This window comes from Struthio camelus, chromosome 2 (assembly GCF_040807025.1).
Source record: "Struthio camelus isolate bStrCam1 chromosome 2, bStrCam1.hap1, whole genome shotgun sequence".
NCBI classification, from domain to species: Eukaryota; Metazoa; Chordata; class Aves; order Struthioniformes; family Struthionidae; genus Struthio; species Struthio camelus.
Window position 1 is genome coordinate 1608389 of NC_090943.1, and position 18615 is coordinate 1627003.

Here is an 18615-nt window from a genome sequence, read left to right on the forward strand (position 1 = left end):
GGAGCCTTTGAAGGCCTGCCTCGACACAGCTCTGTTGTTTTACACTCCCCTCCCCAGCCATCTGCCGTGCTTGCTTGTTTGTTAACGCCTTTTAGCCTCACAGCATCTTGCAGCTCGGATGATACTGTGATTACATCATGGCCTCAGCAGGCTGGCCTGTGTCATTCAAGACCGTGTCTGGGGAGCGGGATGTAAAGTAGACTCCGCTCATGAAGAGCAAAGGAAGCGGAGGAATAGCCCCTTCCACAGAGCTGGTGGCTGGGATCGGGAGGCCTTCTCCTTCCCCACGTTTAGCTGGGGTGTCTGGCACCTGCAGCCAGACTGGAAGGCAGGCTCCATAGCTTATTAAAATAGCAGGTTTTGGAGAGCACCTGAGTTTTGTACCGTCTGGCTGAGTGAGGGTGGAGGAGATTTTTGATCTTCCAGAGCCTGGGACCCACCTGTCTGGACTTATACATCTCTCCCCTTGCGATACTGTCTCAGTGGCAGACACCAAGGTGTTTGCGCGCGCTCTCCCCGTGGTAGACCAGCTGGGGACTGCCAGCGAGCCCTCCAGAGCCCCTCAGCGCAGGAGGTCCCGTCAGACGATCCCACAGCCCTGTCTGGCTTGGAAATCTCCGTGACCGAAGGCTGCTTCCCCCTGCTCCGGTTCTGGCCAGGCCATCGAGGGTGTGGGTTTGTGGTTGGGTCTCTCAGGGACCCTCTGCCCTCCTCAGGTTTTGGTTCCTCGGCCTCCCTGCCTGGCACGCAACGAGCTGCTCGGCCTGAGCTCTGGAGCGCTCTGCGAGCGAGAGCCCAAGCGTTTCCGCACATCAGAGCAGGCCAGGTCGGGTGGGCTGGGGGGGGATCAGCCGCAGGCAGGGCTGGGTGCACCAAGCCCAGCGCTGCGTGGGAGCCTGGTCTGTGGCCGTGCCTATCGTTGCTGAGAAAGGATGCCTTGGTTTTTAGCCCTGTTTTAAAAGGCGATCTGCTAAGAGCAGTCCGAGTTGCTCAATGGACTTGGCCCGGCGCAGGCAGAGGGGCAGCTTGCAGCCGGCTTTCCTGGGAGCCCAGCTTCTGTCTCCTTTGTCCTCGGTACCCCCAAGCGCAGTCCGACTCCACCGCCGCCGCCAGCGCAGCAGCATCCTTTCCTTTCATCGGTGCGCCTGCAACCTCTTTGCTTTTAATGTCACCGTTACCAAACCTATTGCAACAACAAGGTCACTGTGCTCTGTCTCGGAGGCTGGCTTCATATTGCGGCGCACATCGCCCAAAAGCGGATCTAGCGTGCCTTCCCCGGCCCGGGTGCTCGGACTGGTAAAATGCTCTGCGGCGCACACGCAACGCAGCTCCTTGCGGGGCCGTGCTGGACTGAACGCCAGCTTTTGCCCTGCTTCGGGGGCAACCAGCGTGACTCCCGCTGCGTGGCTGCAGGCTGCTAGCAATAGCAGGCGCCTTGGCCTTGGTGAGGTGGGGCCAGACGCTCTGGGCAGCCAGCACGTGGGTTCGGTTTGAGTGGGCAGTGTGAAGACAGCAGAGCTGAGGAACAGTAAACCTTTCTCCCAGGTTCAGAGTAGTCTGGAAACCTCCTGTAAAAGATTTATTTCAAGTTTGCAAGTGCACAGAATTTCCTTCCAAGCAGCTGGGAGCACTGAGGCCCTAAAGATGGGCTTGAATGTGGGACGTTGGGGAGGTGTCTAGATTTTGGCAGTAGCAAGACTGAGCAGGAAAGGCAAGGGTGTGCACCGTGGAGGGGTTAGGGAGAAAGAAGGTGGTGAGCATGCAGGCTGCTGAGTGAGTTCAGCTGGAGCTGGAGGAAAAGACAGGCTAAGTAGACTTGGCCTAAACAGGTGCAGTGCATCAAGGAGCTGCCCCACCGCTGCCTGCTGAGCTCGTGGTGGTGGGCGCTGTAAGAGAAACGTGCTCTGGGACCCGGGACGTTTCCTCCCGCTTAGGTTAGCTGTCATAATCGAGGAACTCGCTTCCGTAACGTTTGTCCTAGTGACCTTGTTGGGCTGTTTGAGTCAGGGTAGCTTTCCAGTGACAGCTGTTACTCCTGCCCCGTCGGCCGTGGGCTGTAGCCCTGCCGCGAGATGCCGGCCTGCGCCGGGGTGGAAAGAGGGAGACAAGGACAGATGTTCTTGAAACCACCCTGCCTGTTCTCCTTTGGGTGCCTTAATCGCGTGCTGATGCTGTTACAGTAATAAGCTCAGTAAAGCTGAGCAATATGTTTCAGTGATGATGTAGCAGCAGACAATCCTTTTGAGCTCTGGAAATCCTGCTTTAGCTCCCCTTCTGTCGTGAGTTGTCTTCAGCCCGTGCGCGGGCAGCGTCTGCATTTCTCAGGGGCGTCAATGTGACGTGCGGCCACGCGATGGAGTCCCCGGTGGCCCCCAAAGCGCTGCTGGCCTGCGCGGAGCCAGCATGGAGCAGGCTGGGGCCTTGGGCAAGGGGCGCCACGGGCCGCGGGGCTGCCCGAAGCGGGCTTCCCCGCCAAGCTCTGTGCTGTGCCGGCAAGGGAGGGGAGCAGGAGCTGCGGACGGTTTCCTTGTGAACAGCTCTGCTGACGCAGGTACCCGTGACTCAGTGATTCCTCGTGGACGGCTGATTTAATAGGTGTGACCAGAGTAGGGAACCGCCGGAAGGAAGAGCCCGGTGCAAAGCGAGACACTCGGGCTGTGAATTTCAGTTCGGACCTCCAGGTTGTGTCCCAAACTGTCCAGGTGTTGCAGGGAGCAGCTGGGGGGGGGGTGAAGCCCTGGCGTCTCGCTGCATGGCAGAGCAGAGGGAGGACAGTGCGTTTTTGGGGGGGGGGGGAGCGATGTTGCAGCCTGCCTCGATAGCTGGGTGCTGCCGAGAGGATCAGGGCGTGGGGCCATCATCTAAAAACGAGACGTCTTCACGGTGCAGCGAGGCCACAGGAGCCCTTTGCCTGGGGAGTGGAGCTGCTCCTTAGGGTCCCGGCGTGCTCTGTGGCAGTTTGCTCCTTTGGGTGCTGGATCAGGTCTACCAGGGAGCTTTGCTCTGGTGGAGGGTCATTCCAGGCCGGCCTGGTACAGCTGGGGCAAGTCACCCTCGGGAGGGCTGGTTTCCTCTCTCTGAGCCAGGTAGGAGCCTAGAGAACAAGCCTGACTCGTAGGCCGTTGGTGCACTCGCGCTGGAGATGAGACGGCTCTGCTTAGGTTCAGACTAGAAACGTTCCCCAGAATTTCATCCGGCTGAACAAATCCCCTTTAAAACACGTCCTGGCTTCCCTGACCGTCCCCCTGCAGACGCGCCGGCGCGTCGCTGTATTAAACGCGTGCGGTGGCTAACGTTCTCCTCCTTGTGTTTTCTTTCCTGGGCGAAGGCCTTAGGCCGTTCATTCCTGAGAAGGATAGTCAACACTTTGAGAACTTCCTCGAAACCATTGGGGTGAAAGACGGCCGGGGCATTATCACAGACAGTTTTGGGAGGTACAGGCGGACTCTGAGCACAACCTCCAATTCCACGACCAACGGCAACGGAGCTGCCGGGAGCTCAGATGACCAGTCTGTGCCCTCAGAAGAAGACGAGTGGGACCGAATGATCTCGCACATCAGCAACGATATTGAAGCCCTCGGCTGCAGCATGGACCGCGACTCCTCTTGAGAGCGAGCAGAGGGAGGAAGGAAGGATGAGGCAGCTGCCTGCAAGGGCGCTCAGTCCGTCTCCCTTCCGCCCTCTTGGAAAGAGACTGCGGCAGCGTTTGCGCCGGTCTCCCTGCCCTTCGTTCTGGAAGGGGCGTCGCGGGATGGATCGGGCCGTCGTTACTCTCCCGTCCTCGTCAGCGGCTCCGCCGGCCCACGCCGCCGTTCGCAGCCGGCCGGGGCCCTCTTACTGTGAAGGCGCGCGCGAGCCAGCCCGCTGCCGAAGAGGAAGCCGGGGGCCGGGCGAGGGAGCCCAAATCCTTCCTTCAGCCTTCCTCGGTTTGATCGCGCCGTGGGCCGCGGCGCGGGGCAGCGAGGCTGCCCAGAGCCTTGGGTGGAGACCTAACACTTCGCTGCAACCTGGTTTACAGTTTTGCACATGATACCCCTGTTGTAACCGCTCTCTTCCCCCCCCCCCCCCCCCCGAACCCCCCCACCCCTGTTGTTTTTTTTTTTTTTTTCCTCTTTTTTTGAATGAAGTTTACCACAATGTGAATTTATTTAAAAACCTATTGTTGCTGTTGTCGAAACCGTTTCGGCTCCAAAGCCCAAGGCCCCACCGTAGCGAACGCCGCCGCGGGCTCCCCGCGCCGCCGCCGTCCCCCCCCGCTCCGGCGCGGCGACTTTTGCGCCGTCGTGCTGGCGGTCTGCTTCGCGAGCCTCCCCGCGCCGCCGTTCCTCGCGGCCAGCAGCGCCCGGCCTCGCTGCAAGCCACGCGGGCGCCCCGGCCTCCTTTCTGCCGCCCCCGGAGCGATCTCCGGGAAGGCGGCGGGGGGGGGGGGGGTCTCGAGAGCGTGATGCACGCGTTGTATATATTTTTACATGCGGTTATAAAGACACACTAAGCCGGAGGCCCCTGCGCCGACGGTGGGGTGGGGGGGGGAAAAATTCGCATGGCGCGGGGACCCGGTGCCGCCGTCCTCCGCGCCGGCGGGGTGGCTGCAGCCGCGGGGGCGGTTTTGGGGTTGGGGGGGGGTATCGCCTGGCTCTCCGCAGCGCGGGGGACGCGGCCGGCGCCCAGACGCTCGCTCAGCAGTTTGCGGGGTTGGTTTGGGGTGGGGGGGGGGGGAGAGACGTGGCCGCCCCGGGCGCATTGCTCTGCGCTTCAGCCTGCGACGGGGGCCCTGCCCGTAGCCACCCCCCCCCCCAAAAAAAAACAACCCCGAGTGCCTTTCACTGTTGCTCTTCCTTGCTGCCCCCTGCCCAGGCTCGGCGAGACCTGCGCCCTCCTCCACCCGCCCTCCGGCTCCTCGTCCCCGCCGCAGCCCGGGGGGTGCACGTAGCATGGTTATCCCAGTGCTTTTTTTTTTTTTGGGGGGGGGGGGGGGGGGGCCGTGACTAACCTGGCAGAGGCCCCGGGGCGGCCGCAGCGCTGGGGACGGACGCGTCGCTCGAGCCTTTGCGATGGGGGGGGGGCCGCGCCGGCCCTCAGCATTCATGGAGGGGGGCGAGAAGCGGTGCTGGTGGCTCGACGCCTCCCAAAAAGGGCGTTTTGGGGGTTTTCCCGGGCTCCCCGCGACGCCTTTGCGAGGGCCTGGGGGCAGGCGGGGGGAGCGGGCTGCGGCTCACCTCCCCTTGCCGGCTGCATTTATTACTATTATTATTTTTTTTTTCTCCCCCCCCCCGGTCCGTGCTCCCAAGGGGCGCAGTACGCCGCTGAGGCGAGCTCCGGCCGGGAGGATTCGACGGCGAGCGGAGCTGTTAGTGCCTTGGCGTCCGCTGGCGGAGGGGCAACGCGCTGACGCTCGAGTCACTGAACGCTTAGGAACATTTGAAAAAGGGGGGAAAACAAAACACCCTATTTTTGAAACGCCCGCCGAAGGAGCTCTGTAAACCAGAAGCCCCGACAGCTTTGGGTATTTTTTTTTATACTTTGATTCCCTGGGAGGAAAAAAAAAAAATCGTGACTTAAAGCCGGACATAACTCGGGTAGTTTTGTGTTGAGCAGGTGACGCTCACGCAGCCGGGGCCGGCGCGTTTCCTCCTCCCCGAAGCCGCCGTCTCCCGGTCCGGGACCAGCCACCCGCCGACTTGGGCGCCTTAAACTCGGGCAATGTCGGCACGTTTGACCCGTTCAGGCGGCTGCTTTCGGAGCTGGGGGGGAAGGATGCTCTCTGCCTCGGCGCCCAGGCTGCTCCCGTTTCGGGGGGGTTTTGTATGTATGCTTTCTGTACGGAGTATTTGTTACAGGTAAATATAATTCTGCACCCGACGGTGGTTTGTCTCATTCATAAAGCCCGCCCCGACCCCCTCCGAAACACGGCACCCCCCCCCCCAGCCACATCACCGGGAGCCCGGCCGGCTGCAGAGCCCTCCGGCCCCACCGCCTCCGTCCCAAAAACCAGCCCTAACCCCCCCACCCCAGCGATCCTGCTGCTCCCGCCACCCCCCTCCGCTTCCAAAACGGGGACGCCCCGGGGTGCCCGCCCCCCCCCCTCAGGCTTGGTTGCGCTTTGGGGACGCGGCCGCGAGCAGAGGCGGAGGCGGTGTGCGATCCAAGTGATACATGAGGCCGTTTATTGAGCGTTACAGACGCAGACTAGGAGTATTTTGCGGGTCTAGAGTACCGATACCGGGTGGATAGGAGTAACTGTGCATCTATACAAGGGACGGGGGGAACCGGAGACGCCGCTCGGCTCGGCCGCTACATGGTCAGCTCCTGCGGGGGAGAGAGCACGGGGTTAGGGCATGGGGAGAGCACCCTAGGGTGCCAGCGCATGGGGGAGAAGGCCCCCTCGTTTCGAGCCGCAGCCTCCCCTGCCTCGGTTTCCCCTTGGCGGGGGAGGCAAGGAGGGCCGGGTGCTCCCCCGGAGGCCGGACACTCACCATGATGGCGTTGACGATGTCGTTGTTGTTGTGCCTGAGGGCCCGCACGGCTTTGGGGCGCGAGACGTTGGCCTGAGCCATGACCAGCTCGATGTCCCTCACTTCCAGCCCCGTCTCATCCACCTGCAGGAGGGGGAGGTGGAACAAGGGGACGCTGCTGTCACCCCTCACGGCGCTCACAACCGGCTCGGAGGATCCTCTGCCCCCTTGGCCAAGCCCCCACATCCCAAAGCCACCCTGCTCCCGGGTGCCAGGACCCACCTCTTCCTCCTCCTCGCTCTCCTCCTTGATGGTGAGGGTAGGGGCCGTCTCCGTGATCAGCGGCGAGTGCTCCATGGGCACCTTGAACTTCTCTGCTGCAGCCTTGTGCACTTGCTGCGACAGGTCCTCGATCTGCAGGGACACGAGGGTCACATGCTGGTCCACATGGGCCACCTGCCCCACATCCCCATGGGCCACGCGCCCCAGGGACCTGCCCCCACATCCCTGCCTCACCTTGGCCTCCCCGAAGACGATGTAGATGTCGGACGCGGGGCTCTTGAACACGTCGGGCTTGGTGATGACGAAGAGGATGTTCTTGGACTTGCGGATGGTGATGCGGGTGACGCCGTGGATCTGCCTCAGTCCCAGCTTGGACATGGCCTGGGAGAACCCACAGCTGGGTGAGCACAGCCCTGAGCAGTGGTCCCCCACCTTGTCCCAAGCTGGTGTCCCCAAGCTTGATGGCTCAGCCTTTGGATGGCTGTAGCTGGCCAAGGTGGTTCTCCAGCCCTCCCAGCAGTACCCCAACCCCAGGACAACATAGGAACCAGCTCTGAGACGTGGGGCACAGCTGTCCCCCCAACTTGATACAGCCTTGCTCCCCGGGGTCATCATCCAGCAAGGACGCCCAAGCAGGATACCAGCCCCCCCACCCCCCCGTCTCCCCACAGCCAGGTCAGCACCGTCCCTGGCACAGTGATGCCGAGGTGGCCCTGGGACCCCCTCCAGCCACGATCCTGGAGCAGGGACCTGCCACCTCCCTCCCGGGAGCCCTTCAAACCACCCCGGGGGCGGCCCCGTGCCAGAGGGCTTTAAGCCAGGCTAATCCCTGCAGCCAGCGACAAATACAGCCCGACTTAGTACCCCTAATCCTCCCAGCCGCTCTGGGGACGGGCAGGGCTTGGGGAGGCCACCGCACCATCATCGGGCTCGGGGCTGTCCCCAAACCGAGCAAGCGGAGAGCAGCCCCGGGGGGCCCCCCAGCCCCAGGATCCTGGGGACACCCAGTGTCTCCTCTCCCACCCACCTTCCTGGCCTTCTTCTCGCTCCGGCTCTGCTTCGCTTTGCTTATGCTCTCCTCCCCGGCGCCCATCGAGTGGGTGAGCTGGGCCTGCGGGAGACCAAGCGGCTGAGCGCGGCCCCAAGGAGCCGGCGGTGGTTGAGGGTGCCGGTCCGGGTCCCCCTCTCCCGATCTCACCTGGGTCTGGGCTGGCCGCGGCTCCGAGATGTCGGGCTCCTCCAGCTCTGGGATGGACTCGTCGTTGCTCTCCGAGTCGTTGCAAGACCCTGCCGTAGAGGCGGACGGGAGCCGTCACAACCACGTGCGTCCCCTCGGGGCTGGCCGGACTTCCCCCCCCCCCCCCCCAAAAAAAAAACACCCACCCGCCCCGAGCCTCCGCTCACCTTTATGGTTGGCCTCGCACCGCCTCTGCGCCAGGGGCTTCTTGTCCTCGAGCAGGGTGATGCCGGCGGCCTCGCGCAGGTGCTCGATCTCGGCGCAGCGGTAAGGCAGCTCCGTCTCGCTGGAGGAGCTCGACTCGGACTGCACGGAGCCGCGGGCCGCCCGCCGGCCCTCGGCCGAGGCCGCCTCCTTGCCCCGCGGGCCTTTGCCGCCGGGCTGCTGCTTCCGGCCCCGCGGCTCTTTGCCGCCGGGCTGCTGCTTGTCCCTGTGCGGGGCCGGCAGCGGCGACGGCTCGGGGGCTGCGGGGCGAAGGCAAGCCGTGAGTCCGCGTCTTCCCCCCCACCCCGCTCCCCTCCGAGGGCCTTCAGATCCCGCGGAGGAGCCCAATCGGGGCTGCCCCCCCCCTCCCCACCGGCGATGCCCACCCCGGCGCCGGCCGTTACCGTCCAGGTGCTTCCGGGAGCCCGGCGGGACGGATGGCTGCTCCTCGGGCCGTGCGGCGGCGGCGCAGACCAGCTCCGGGCCGGGAGGCGGCGAGGTGGCAGGAGGCACTTGGATGAGTTTGGAGAGCGTGGGGCAGGGGGCAGGACCCCGGGGTGCCACCTCCTCCGTGGGTGCGGGCGAGCCCGGCCGGAGGGTGGTGGCAGCGGCAGCAGCAGCATCCGGGTGCCCCGGAGGTAGGACATCCTCCTCCGCGGGGCTCGGAGGAGCATCTCCACCATCGGTGGCATCCAACGGGCTGGTGGCCACCGCATCCGGCGTGTGCCGGGTGTCAGGTCCCGCCGTCCCCTCCTCTTCCTCGCATCCCAGTGGGATGGTGGCGGCCGGCAGCACGGCCTCGTCCTCCGGCGCCGGAGGAGTCGAGCGGGCGCTTTCCGCCGCGCGGGGCTCCGCGGGGACATCGGGATCTTTGGGTTGAGGAGCAGCGAGCAGCACCGGGGCTCCGGCGACGTTGCCGAAGCCGCTCTCCGGCGAGGCGGCCCCGGCCCTGGAGCGCGCGGCCGCCGGCCCGAAGGAGCCTCGCAGCATGGTGGCGACCCGCTGCCGGTCCTCGAGCCGGCGAGCGGCGGCCACGGGCGGCTCGCCGCTCTCCGAAAAGGCACCGGGTGGTTGGAGCAGTTCGAGGGGGGCCGGCGGGGCTCCCACGTAGACCTCCCGCTCAGAGGCGGTGAAACGCGGGCACGGCCGGGCTCCCCGCGGCAGCTCGGCGGCCAAGCCGGAGCGGGACCGCGAGTCCTCGGACGAGGCAGCATCCGGCAGCCCGGCCCCATCCGCCGCCCGCCCGCCCTCCAGCTCCGGCCCCAAAATGACGTCCGGTGGGGCCGAGCGGCCGGCCGCGAGCCGCCGGCCCTCCTCGTCCCGCTCTGCGGAGGTGGTCTGCCGGACGCCTTCGGCCTCCTCCGGCTCCTCTTCCTCGGAGAGGCAGGTGAGGAAGCGCGGCGGTGCCGTGGTGGTGTCCTCAGAGGGGACCTCTGCGCCGGGGGAGACGCGGCCACTCGCCTCGCAGGGCTCTTTCCCGCCCAGGTCTTCCTCGCCCAGCGGCGTGGGCGTCCCACGGCTGCAGGGCGACTGAGGTGCCTCCTCCTCCTCCTCGCCCAGTGGTGCGAGTGCCACGGGGCTGCAGGGCAATGGAGGTGCCTCCTCTTCCTCACTCAGGAGTGCAGGTGCCTCAGGGATGCGGGGTGATGGAGGTGCCGCCTCCTCCTCCTCTTCCTCACCCAACAGTCCAGGTGCCTCAGGGATGCAGGGCGATGGCACGGGGCTGCAGGGCAATGGAGGTGCCTCCTCTTCCTCACTCAGGAGTGCAGGTGCCTCAGGGATGCGGGGTGATGGAGGTGCCACCTCCTCCTCTTCCTCACCCAACAGTCCAGGTGCCTCAGGGATGTGGGGTGATGGCACGGGGCTGCAGGGCAATGGAGGTGCCTCCTCTTCCTCACTCAGCAGTGCAGGTACCTCAGGGATGCGGGGTGATGGAGGTGCCTCCTCCTCTTCTTCCTCACCCAACAGTCCAGGTGCCTCAGGGATGCAGGGTGATGGAGGTGCCTCCTCCTCCTCTTCCTCACCCAACAGTCCAGGTGCCTCAGGGATGCGGGGTGATGGAGGTGCCTCCTCCTCCTCTTCCTCACCCAACAGTCCAGGTGCCTCAGGGATGCGGGGTGATGGAGGTGCCTCCTCCTCCTCCTCTTCCTTACCCAACAGTCCAGGTGCCTCAGGGATGCAGGGTGATGGAGGTGCCTCCTCCTCCTCCTCTTCCTCACCCAACAGTCCAGGTGCCTCAGGGATGCAGGGTGATGGAGGTGCCTCCTCCTCCAGTGGAGCAGGTGTCTCAGGGACATGGGGTGATGGAGGTGCTGCCTCCTCCTCACCCAATGGTGCAGGTGTCACATGGCCACAGGGTGGAGGTGCCTCCTCCTCTTTCTCACCCAGTGGTGCAGGTGCCTCGGGGTGGCAGGGTGATGGAGATGCCTCCTCTTCTTCCTCACCCAGTGGCATGGACACCCCAGGGCTGTGGGGTGATGGAGGTGCCTCTTCCTCACTCAAGGATGTGGGTGCCCCAGGGATGCGGGGTGATGGAGGTGCCTCCTCCTCTTCTTCCTCATCCAGCAGCATGGGTGCTCCAGTGCTGCAGGGTGATGGAGGTGCCGCCTCCTCCTCTTCCTCGTCTGGTGATGTGGGTGCCCCAGATCGGCAGGGTGAAGGAGATGCCAGCAACATGGGTGCTCCAGCGCTGTGGGGTGAAGGAGGTGCCTCTTCTTCCTCGCCTGGTGGTGTGTGTGCCCCAGATCTGCAGGGTGATGGAGGTGCCTCCTCCTCCTTCTCTTCCTCACCCAGCAGCATGGGTGCTCCAGTGCCATGGGATGATGGAGGTGCCTCCTCTTCTTCCTCACTCAGTGATGTGGGTACCCCAGATCCGCAGGGTGATGAAGGTGTCTCCTCCTCTTCCTCACTCAATGATGTGGGTGCCACAGATCTGCAGGGTGATGAAGGTGCCTCCTCTTCTTCCTCACCCAACAGCGTGGGTGCTTCAACACTGTGGGGTGATGGAGGTGCCTCTTCCTCATCCAGCAGCGTAGGTGCCACAGGGCTGCAGGGTGAAGGAGGTGCCTCCTCTTCTTCCTCACCTGGTGATGTGGGTGCCCCAGAGCTGCAGGGTGAAGGAGGTGCCTCCTCTTCCTCACTCAGAAGGATAGGTGCTCCAGCACTGCGGGGTGATGGAGGTGCCTCCTCTTCTTCCTCACCTGGTGACGTGGGCGCCCCAGAGCTGCATGGTGATGGAGGTGCCTCCTCCTCTTCTTCCTCGTCTAGTGATGTGGGTGCACCAGTGCTGCAGGGCAATGGAGGTGCCTCCTCCTCTTCCTCATCTGAAGATGTCAGTGCCCCAGAGCTGCAGGGTGATGAAGGTGCCTCCTCTTCTTCCTCTTCTTCCTCACTCAGTGGCATGGGTGTTCCAGGGCCACGGGGTGATGGAGGTGCCTCCTCCTCTTCTTTCTCACCTGGTGGCACACGTGTCCCAGGGCCATAGGGCAATGGAGGTGCTTCCTCCTCTTCCTCCTCTAGCAGCACAGGTGTGCTGGGCAATGACGGTGCTGCCTCCTCTTCCTCACTTGGTGGCATGGGTGCCCCAGGGCTGTGGGGTGATGGAGGTGCTGCTGCCTCCTCCTTCTCACCCAGCAGTGCAGGTGCACTGAGCAATGGAGGTGCTTCCTCCTCTTCCTCACCTGGCAGTGCAGCTGCACTGGGGGATGGAGGTGCTTCTTCCTCCTCACCCAGCAGGGCAGGTGCACCAAGCAATGGAGGTGCTTCCTCTTCTTCCTCCTCACCTGGCAGTGAGGATGCACCAAGTGATGGAGGTGCCTCCTCCTCACCCAACAGGGCAGGTGCACTGAGCAATGGAGGTGCTTCCTCCTCTTCCTCACCTGGCAGTGCAGCTGCACTGGGGGATGGAGGTGCTTCTTCCTCCTCACCCAGCAGGGCAGGTGCACCAAGCAATGGAGGTGCTTCCTCTTCTTCCTCCTCACCTGGCAGTGAGGATGCACCAAGTGATGGAGGTGCCTCCTCCTCACCCAACAGGGCAGGTGCACTGAGCAATGGAGGTACCTCCTCCTCACCCAACAGTGCGGGTGCACCAAGCGATGGAGATGCCTCCTCCTCTTCTTCCTCCTCACCCAACAGGGCAGGTGCACCGAGCAATGGAGGTGCCTCCTCTTCCTCCCCCTCCTCACATGGCCATGCAGATGCACCAAGCAATGGAGGTGCCCCTTCTTCCTCCCCCTCCTCACATGGCTGTGCAGATGCACCGAGCAATGGAGGTGCCTCCTCTTCCTCCTCACATGGCCGTGCAGGTGCACCAAGCAATGGAGGTGCCCCTTCTTCCTCCCCCTCCTCATGTGGCTGTGCAGATGCACCGAGCAATGGAGGTGCCTCCTCTTCCTCCTCACATGGCCGTGCAGGTGCGCCAAGCAATGGAGGTGCCTCTTCTTCCTCCTCATCCAGCAGTGAGGGTGTACTGAGCAATGGAGGTGCCTCCTCTTCCTCCTCACATGGCCGTGCAGGTGCACCAAGCAATGGAGGTGCTTCCTCCTCCTCACCTAGCAGTGCAGATGCACTGACTGATGGAGGTGCTTCCTCCTTTTCCTCCTCTTCCTCATCCAGCAGTGCAGGTGCACCAAGCAATGGAGGTGCCTCTTCTTCCTCCTCATCCAGCAGTGCAGGTGTACTGAGCGATGGAGGTGCCTCCTCTTCCTCCTCACATGGCCGTGCAGGTGCACCAAGCAATGGAGGTGCTTCCTGCTCCTCACCCAGCAGTGCAGGTGCACCAAGCAATGGAGGTACCTCCTCTTCCTCCTCATCCAGCAGTGAGGGTGTACTGAGTGATGGAGGTGCCTCCTCTTCCTCCTCACATGGCCGTGCAGGTGCACCAAGCAATGGAGGTGCTGCTTCTTCCTCCTCACCTAGCAGTGCATCTGCACTGAGTGATGGAGGTGCTTCCTCCTTTTCCTCTTCTTCCTCATCCAGCAGTGCAGGTGCACCAAACAATGGAGGTGCTTCCTCTTCCTCACCCAGCAGTGTAGGTGCACTGAGCAGTGGAGGTGCTTCCTCCTCTTCCTGGCGGGCAGCAGCGCCGTCCAGGTGGAGCTCGACGCCGCCGGGGGCCAGCAGCGCATGGTGCTCAGCGCCGTAGAGTCGCTCGTCCTCGTCGCCACCGTAGGAGGCCGAGTCGGAGGAGGCCGAGGTGTCGTCGCGGTAGGCGAAGGCCTCGTCCGCCCCCTCGGCCACCGAGCTCTCCGAAAGCGAGCGCAGGAAGGAGGCCGAGGCGCTGTCGTCTTCTTCCTCCTCCTCCTCCTCTTCCTCGGCAGTGGTGAGGACGGTGCCGGGGGGGCCCAGGGCGATCTCCACCGCCTCGGCCTCGAAGAGCAGGCTGCCGCGGAAGGGCAGCAGCGCCGCCGGCACCATGCCGGCCTCGGCGGCGCCCAGCAGCCGTGCCAGCAGCGGGTCGGCGCCGGGCCGGCCCGGCGGCACCGCCGTCCCCCATTCCTCCTCTTCCTCCTCCTCCGGCAGGGCGAAGGGAGCCACATCGTCATCGTCTTCATCGCCTTCCTCCTCGGGGGAGCGGCAGGGGGCGCGGGCGAAGGGCGGCCCGGCGGGCGCCTCGCCGTCGCCCAGCAGGTTGGGCGAGCAGGAGGGCGAGGTGCTGGCGGTGCCCGAGGAGGCCCAGCTGCCTCCCTCCGCCGTCATGTAGGAGCCCGAGGGCGAGGTGGGCGGCGAGCCGGGACCCTCGCTGCCGCCTCCTCCTCCCGCCGCTGCTTCTTCCTCCTCCTCTTCCTCCTCCTCGGCGGCTTTGAGCCGGGCGAAGGCGGCCTTGACGGGCGTCGAGGGCGCCGTGAAGAAGAGGTCGGGCTCCAAGGCGGTGGCCGCCCCGGGGCACCGCGTCTCCTCGCCCATGACGATGCGGGTGTCCAGCGGGTCGGCGGCCCGCCGGGTTTTGCCGGGGGAGGCTGACGACGGCGGGGGCGGCGCGGGGCCGCGCTCGGCCAGGGCCGGGGCGGTGCTGCCACCACCGCCGCCGGCCGCGTCGCAGCTGGCGCCCTCGGGTTGGGGCCGGTCCTCCTTCTCGGCCGGCATGGCGGCGGCGGTCAGGGCCCGCGGGGCGTCTGCGGGGAGAAGGAGAGAGCTGTCGTCAGTGCACCGAGTCGGGCGGCCTCAGCTCCCCCTCTGTCAGCCCACCCGGCCCTGCACCCATCGGTGCACCGAGTCGGGCGTCCTCAGCCCCCACCCGGCCCTGCACCCATCAGTGCACCGAGTCAGGCGTCCTCAGCCCCCACCTGGCCCTGCACCCATCAGGGCACCGAGTCGGGCATCCTCAGCCCCCACCTGGCCCTGCACCCATCGGTGCACCGAGTCGGGCATCCTCAGCCCCCACCCCATCAGCCCACCTGGCCCTGCACCCATCGGTGCACCGAGTCAGGCGTCCTCAGCCCCCACCTGGCCCTACACCCATCGGTGCACTGAGTCAGGTGTCCTCAGCCCCCACTCCATCAGCCCACCTGGCCCTACACCCATCGGTGCACTGAGTCAGGTGTCCTCAGCCCCCACCCCATCAGCCCACCTGGCCCTGCACCCATCGGTGCACCGAGTCGGGCGTCCTCAGCCCCCACCCGGCCCTGCACCCGTCGGTGCACCGAGTCAGGCGTCCTCAGCCCCCACCTGGCCCTGCACCCATCAGTGCACTGAGTCGGGCATCCTCAGCCCCCACCCCATCAGCCCACCTGGCCCTGCACCCATCGGTGCACCGAGTCAGGTGTCCTCAGCCCCCACCTGGCCCTGCACCCATCAGTGCACTGAGTCAGGCATCCTCAGCCCCCACCCCATCAGCCCACCTGGCCCTGCACCCATCAGTGCACCGAGTCAGGCATCCTCAGCCTGCCTGGCCCTGCACCCATTGGTGTACCAAGTTTGGCATCCTCAGCATCCCCCCATCAGTGCACTGAGTCAGGCACCCTCAACCTGCCCAGCCCTGCACCCATCAGTATGCTGAGTTTGGCATCCTCAGCTCCCCCCATCAGCCCACCAGGCCCCACACCCATCAGTGCACTAAGTCAGGCATCCTCAGCCCCCTGTAGCCTGCCCAACCCTGCACTCATCCATACGCTGAGTTGGTCGTTCTCAGCCCTGACCCCATCAGCCTGCCTAGCCCTGCACCCATTGGTATGCTGAGTTGAGCATCCCCAGCCCATCCAGCCTTGGGCCCATCAGTGAACCAAGCTGGGCATCCTCAGCCCCCCATCAGCCTGCCCTGCACTCACCAGTATGCAGAGTTGGTCATTCTCAGCCCCCCTCATCAGTCTACCTGGCCCCACACCATTGGTGCACTGAGCTGGGCCTCCTCTGCACCCCCATCAGCCTGCTGGGCCCCACAATGTGCCCATCAGTGCACTGAGATGTGGGCTCTCAGCCCACCCAGCCTCATGGGCATCAGCGCACCAAGCTGGGCATCCTCAGCCTGCCCAGCCCTGCACCCATCAGTGTGCTGAGTCAGGCATCCTCAGCCCCCCCATTAGCCCCCCCAGCCCTGTACCCATCAGGGTGCTGAGTCAGGCATCCTCAGCCCCCCATCAGTGTGCTGAGTCAGGCACCCTCAGCCCCCCATCAGCCCCCCAGCCATGCACCCATCAGTGTGCTGAGTCAGGCACCCTCAGCCCCCCCCCAGCAGCCCTGCACACATCAGTGCACTGAGCTGGGCATCCTCAGCCCCCCACAGCCCTGTTACCTGGGGCTGGTGGTAGGTCCATGGGGGTCTCTCCCCCACTGGGACCCCACTCCACCATGAAGCCCAGCATGGGCCCCACTGCCACCCTACCGCACTTTATATAGGGGTGAGGGGGCGGGGCAAAGGTGCAAGGACTTCTGGGAGGGGGCGTGGCCCCCGGGAGGGATATAAGAGGCAGCTGTGCCCCCCCCCCCCCCCAGGGTGGGAAATACCCCCCAAAATTGTAGTACCGGGGGGGGGGGGGCTGCCTTGTTCTCCTGTGCTGGGTTTTGGGGGGGGGGGGTGTTTCTGTGCTTCCCCCCCCCCCCCCCCCCAGCTCCAGTGCAGCCAGGGCTCATGGGGGGCTGTTGGGGGGGTTAAACCCCCCCCCTTCCCCAGGTGCTGTTTTGGGGGAGCAGCCAGGGAGGGAATTGCAGCAGGGAGCTGGGGCATCACCTTAACTCTGCCCCCGGCGCCAGCAGCGTCACCCGCACCCCCTCCCCAGCCCCGTAACCCCTGCGTTTCCCCTTAACCCCTCGCTGCCTGGAGAAGAGGGGGGGGGTCCCGGCACATCCCCCCCCCCCCCGCCAGTGCAGGGGTCTCCCGTCCCCTCACCGCGCAACCGGGGCTGTGACCCCCTTTTCGGAGGAGGCCTTTTCTCCCCGGGGGAAACGGCGGCGCGAGGGCTGGGGGGAGCCCGCGCGGCCCTGGGAGGGGGGACGGCGTGGCCGGGCGGTGGCAGCCCGCCGGGGCCCCCCTCTGCCGGGTGACCTTGGGCTGCCTGCGCGCTGCCCCAGCCCAGACGCGGGGTGAGGGGCAGTAGTAGCTGGCCCCTGGCCCGGCGCTGGAGCTGGGGAGCCCTCGGGCTTCAGTTTGCCTCCCGGCAAGGGGGGCGCGGCGGGGCCCGCCGGGGGTGAGGACGTCCCCAAAAGTCACCTGCCGGCGGTGCTGCGGGGACGGAGGTGCGGGAAGCTGGCGGCCTCCTGCAGCATCCCGGCATCCCGCCTCGCTGCGTCCCCCCATCAGCGCGTCCCAGCATCCTGCATCCCGCCTCGCTGCGTCCCCCCATAGCTGCGTCCCCCCGTCCTCCATCCCTCCCCATAGCTTCATCCCCCCCATCCTGCGTCCCCCCGTAGCTGCGTCCCCCCATGGCTGCATCCCGCCATCCTGCATCCCCCCCCTCCCTGCAACCCCCCCCCGGCTGCATCCCCCCATCCCGCATCCCTCCCCATAGCTGCATCCCCGCGTCCCCCCATCCCGCCGGCCGGTCGCCCCCCTCACCTGCCGGGGCGCGGGGGGCCTCGCCGGGCATGGCGGGCCGGCGGGGCCCGGCGGGGGGCGCGGGGGGCCCGGCGGGGCCCGGTGGCGGCGGCGGCGGAGGCTGCGCCGGGCGAGGCCGAGCATCAGCGCGGCTGCGGCGGGGGGGCCCGGCGCGGCCGCCCCCCCAGCCCCGTCATGCCCGATGATGTCAGCAGGGTTTTTTTTTTTTTTATTCTCCTCCTCTCTCTCTCCTTCCTTTTTTTTTTTTCCCCCCCTCCCCCCGTCCCCCCCCCGTCCCCCCCCCGCTGGCTGGGCGGCCGGAGAGCGGGCGGGGTGTGCGCCAGGCACTGCGGCGCTGCCGCCAGCCGAGCGCCGGGGCAGCCGCAGCGGCCGGGCGGGGGCCGCGGCTGCCTCAGTTTCCCCACTCGGGGCAGGCGCGATCCCGACACCGGAGCCTCCGGGGTCCCCGGGACCAGCCTGGTCCTACTTGGGGGGGGGGGGGGGGGGATCGGACCCCTCCGGTATCATCATCGCCCGCCGTCGCCATGGGAACGGCCCTTCTCCTCCTCTCGTCTCCATGGCGACGGCGAGGAGGATGGGGCTGGTTCCCCGGCAACCCGGGGGCTGGTGCCCCCCCCCACCCCCCCCCGCTGGGCCGGGGGAGCAGCAGAGGGGGCGCACGGATGGACAGGCGGAAGGACGGACAGACGGGTGGTGGGGGGGGGGACTCCCACATGGCCGGACGGACGGACAGGCGGGCGGCCGGACGGACAGATGGCCAGGCGCAGGGAAGGACGGACGGACGGACGGTCTGCTGGATGGACAGACAGATGGACGGCTCCTTGGGTGGGGGGAAGAAGGCCCCGCAGGGGACCAGGCACCCATGGGACACTCTGTCCCAGCCAAGGACAGGCCGGACCCCGGCCCAGGCGAAGGGCAGCTCCAGCCCAGGAGCACCGGGGGGGAAACTGAGGCACGGCCGCAGCGCTGGGCGAGCGGCGGGGGCACGACGCAGCGCTGGCACCCAGCACGGGCACGGCGGGGTGCTGGCGCCCGCCCCGGGCTCGGCGCGCCGCCGGTGCCAGGAACGGCCCCCGCCAGCCTCCGTGACTCAGCAGAAAGCAGGGCCGCCGCCGCCGACTCAGCACGGCCGCGGCGCTGGGCCCCCCCTGACGCGGGCAGGGGGGCTGCGCCATTCCCCCCCCCCCAAACCTGGCCGGGGCAGCCTGCTCGGGGCGGAGGGTCACCCCCAAACCACGCCACGGCCGGGACCTGCTTGCCCTCACCCAGCCGGCCAGATGGCTGCTTAATCCGCCCTTAAAACCCTTCCTGGCAGCCGGCTCCGGCGCGTCACGGCCGAAAGGGTCTTTTCCTAACTCGGCCGGGCTGCGACGTGGCCGCGTTGCCCCCCTCCGGCTCTGCAGGAGGCCGAGAGCCGCCCGCGCTACCACCCCGCCGCAGCATCTCGGTGC

General features: G+C 66.1%; 2 protein-coding genes across 7 annotated transcripts in view; one reads left to right on the forward strand and one right to left on the reverse strand.

The window, feature by feature from the left end:
• The window catches only part of CCM2 (CCM2 scaffold protein), a 54249-nt gene extending 48397 nt beyond the window's left edge, over positions 1-5852 (forward strand). For all 6 annotated transcript variants that reach the window (XM_068934013.1, XM_068934012.1, XM_009684135.2 and 3 more), the window contains exon 10: positions 3329-5852. In XM_068934013.1, coding sequence (XP_068790114.1) covers positions 3329-3609 — 281 coding nt within the window. In that variant the 3' untranslated portion in view covers positions 3610-5852. The remainder of the gene's footprint in view (positions 1-3328) is intronic.
• A 284-nt stretch (positions 5853-6136) lies between these two features.
• On the reverse strand, positions 6137-14184 carry LOC104150144 (NAC-alpha domain-containing protein 1). The gene is made up of 8 exons (XM_068934014.1): positions 8580-14184; positions 8139-8435; positions 7933-8021; positions 7762-7845; positions 6969-7115; positions 6735-6866; positions 6474-6596; positions 6137-6306 (listed from the first exon to the last, which is right to left on the reverse strand). Exons 1-8 carry the CDS (start codon positions 14077-14079, stop codon positions 6292-6294), a joined length of 6387 nt encoding a protein of 2128 aa, XP_068790115.1. The 5' UTR covers positions 14080-14184; the 3' UTR covers positions 6137-6291.
• Positions 14185-18615: the final 4431 nt, after the last annotated feature.

Excerpts from the sequence above, each read along its gene's own strand:
- LOC104150144 (XM_068934014.1), bottom strand. The coding sequence starts at position 14,079 with ATGGGCGAGGAGACGCGGTGCCCCGGGGCGGCCACCGCCTTGGAGCCC. Across the intron at positions 7,116-7,761 it reads GCGAGAAGAAGGCCAGGAAG|GCCATGTCCAAGCTGGGACT; the intron begins GTGGGTGGGAGA and ends GGGTTCTCCCAG. Across the intron at positions 6,597-6,734 it reads AGAGCGAGGAGGAGGAAGAG|GTGGATGAGACGGGGCTGGA; the intron begins GTGGGTCCTGGC and ends CCCCTCCTGCAG.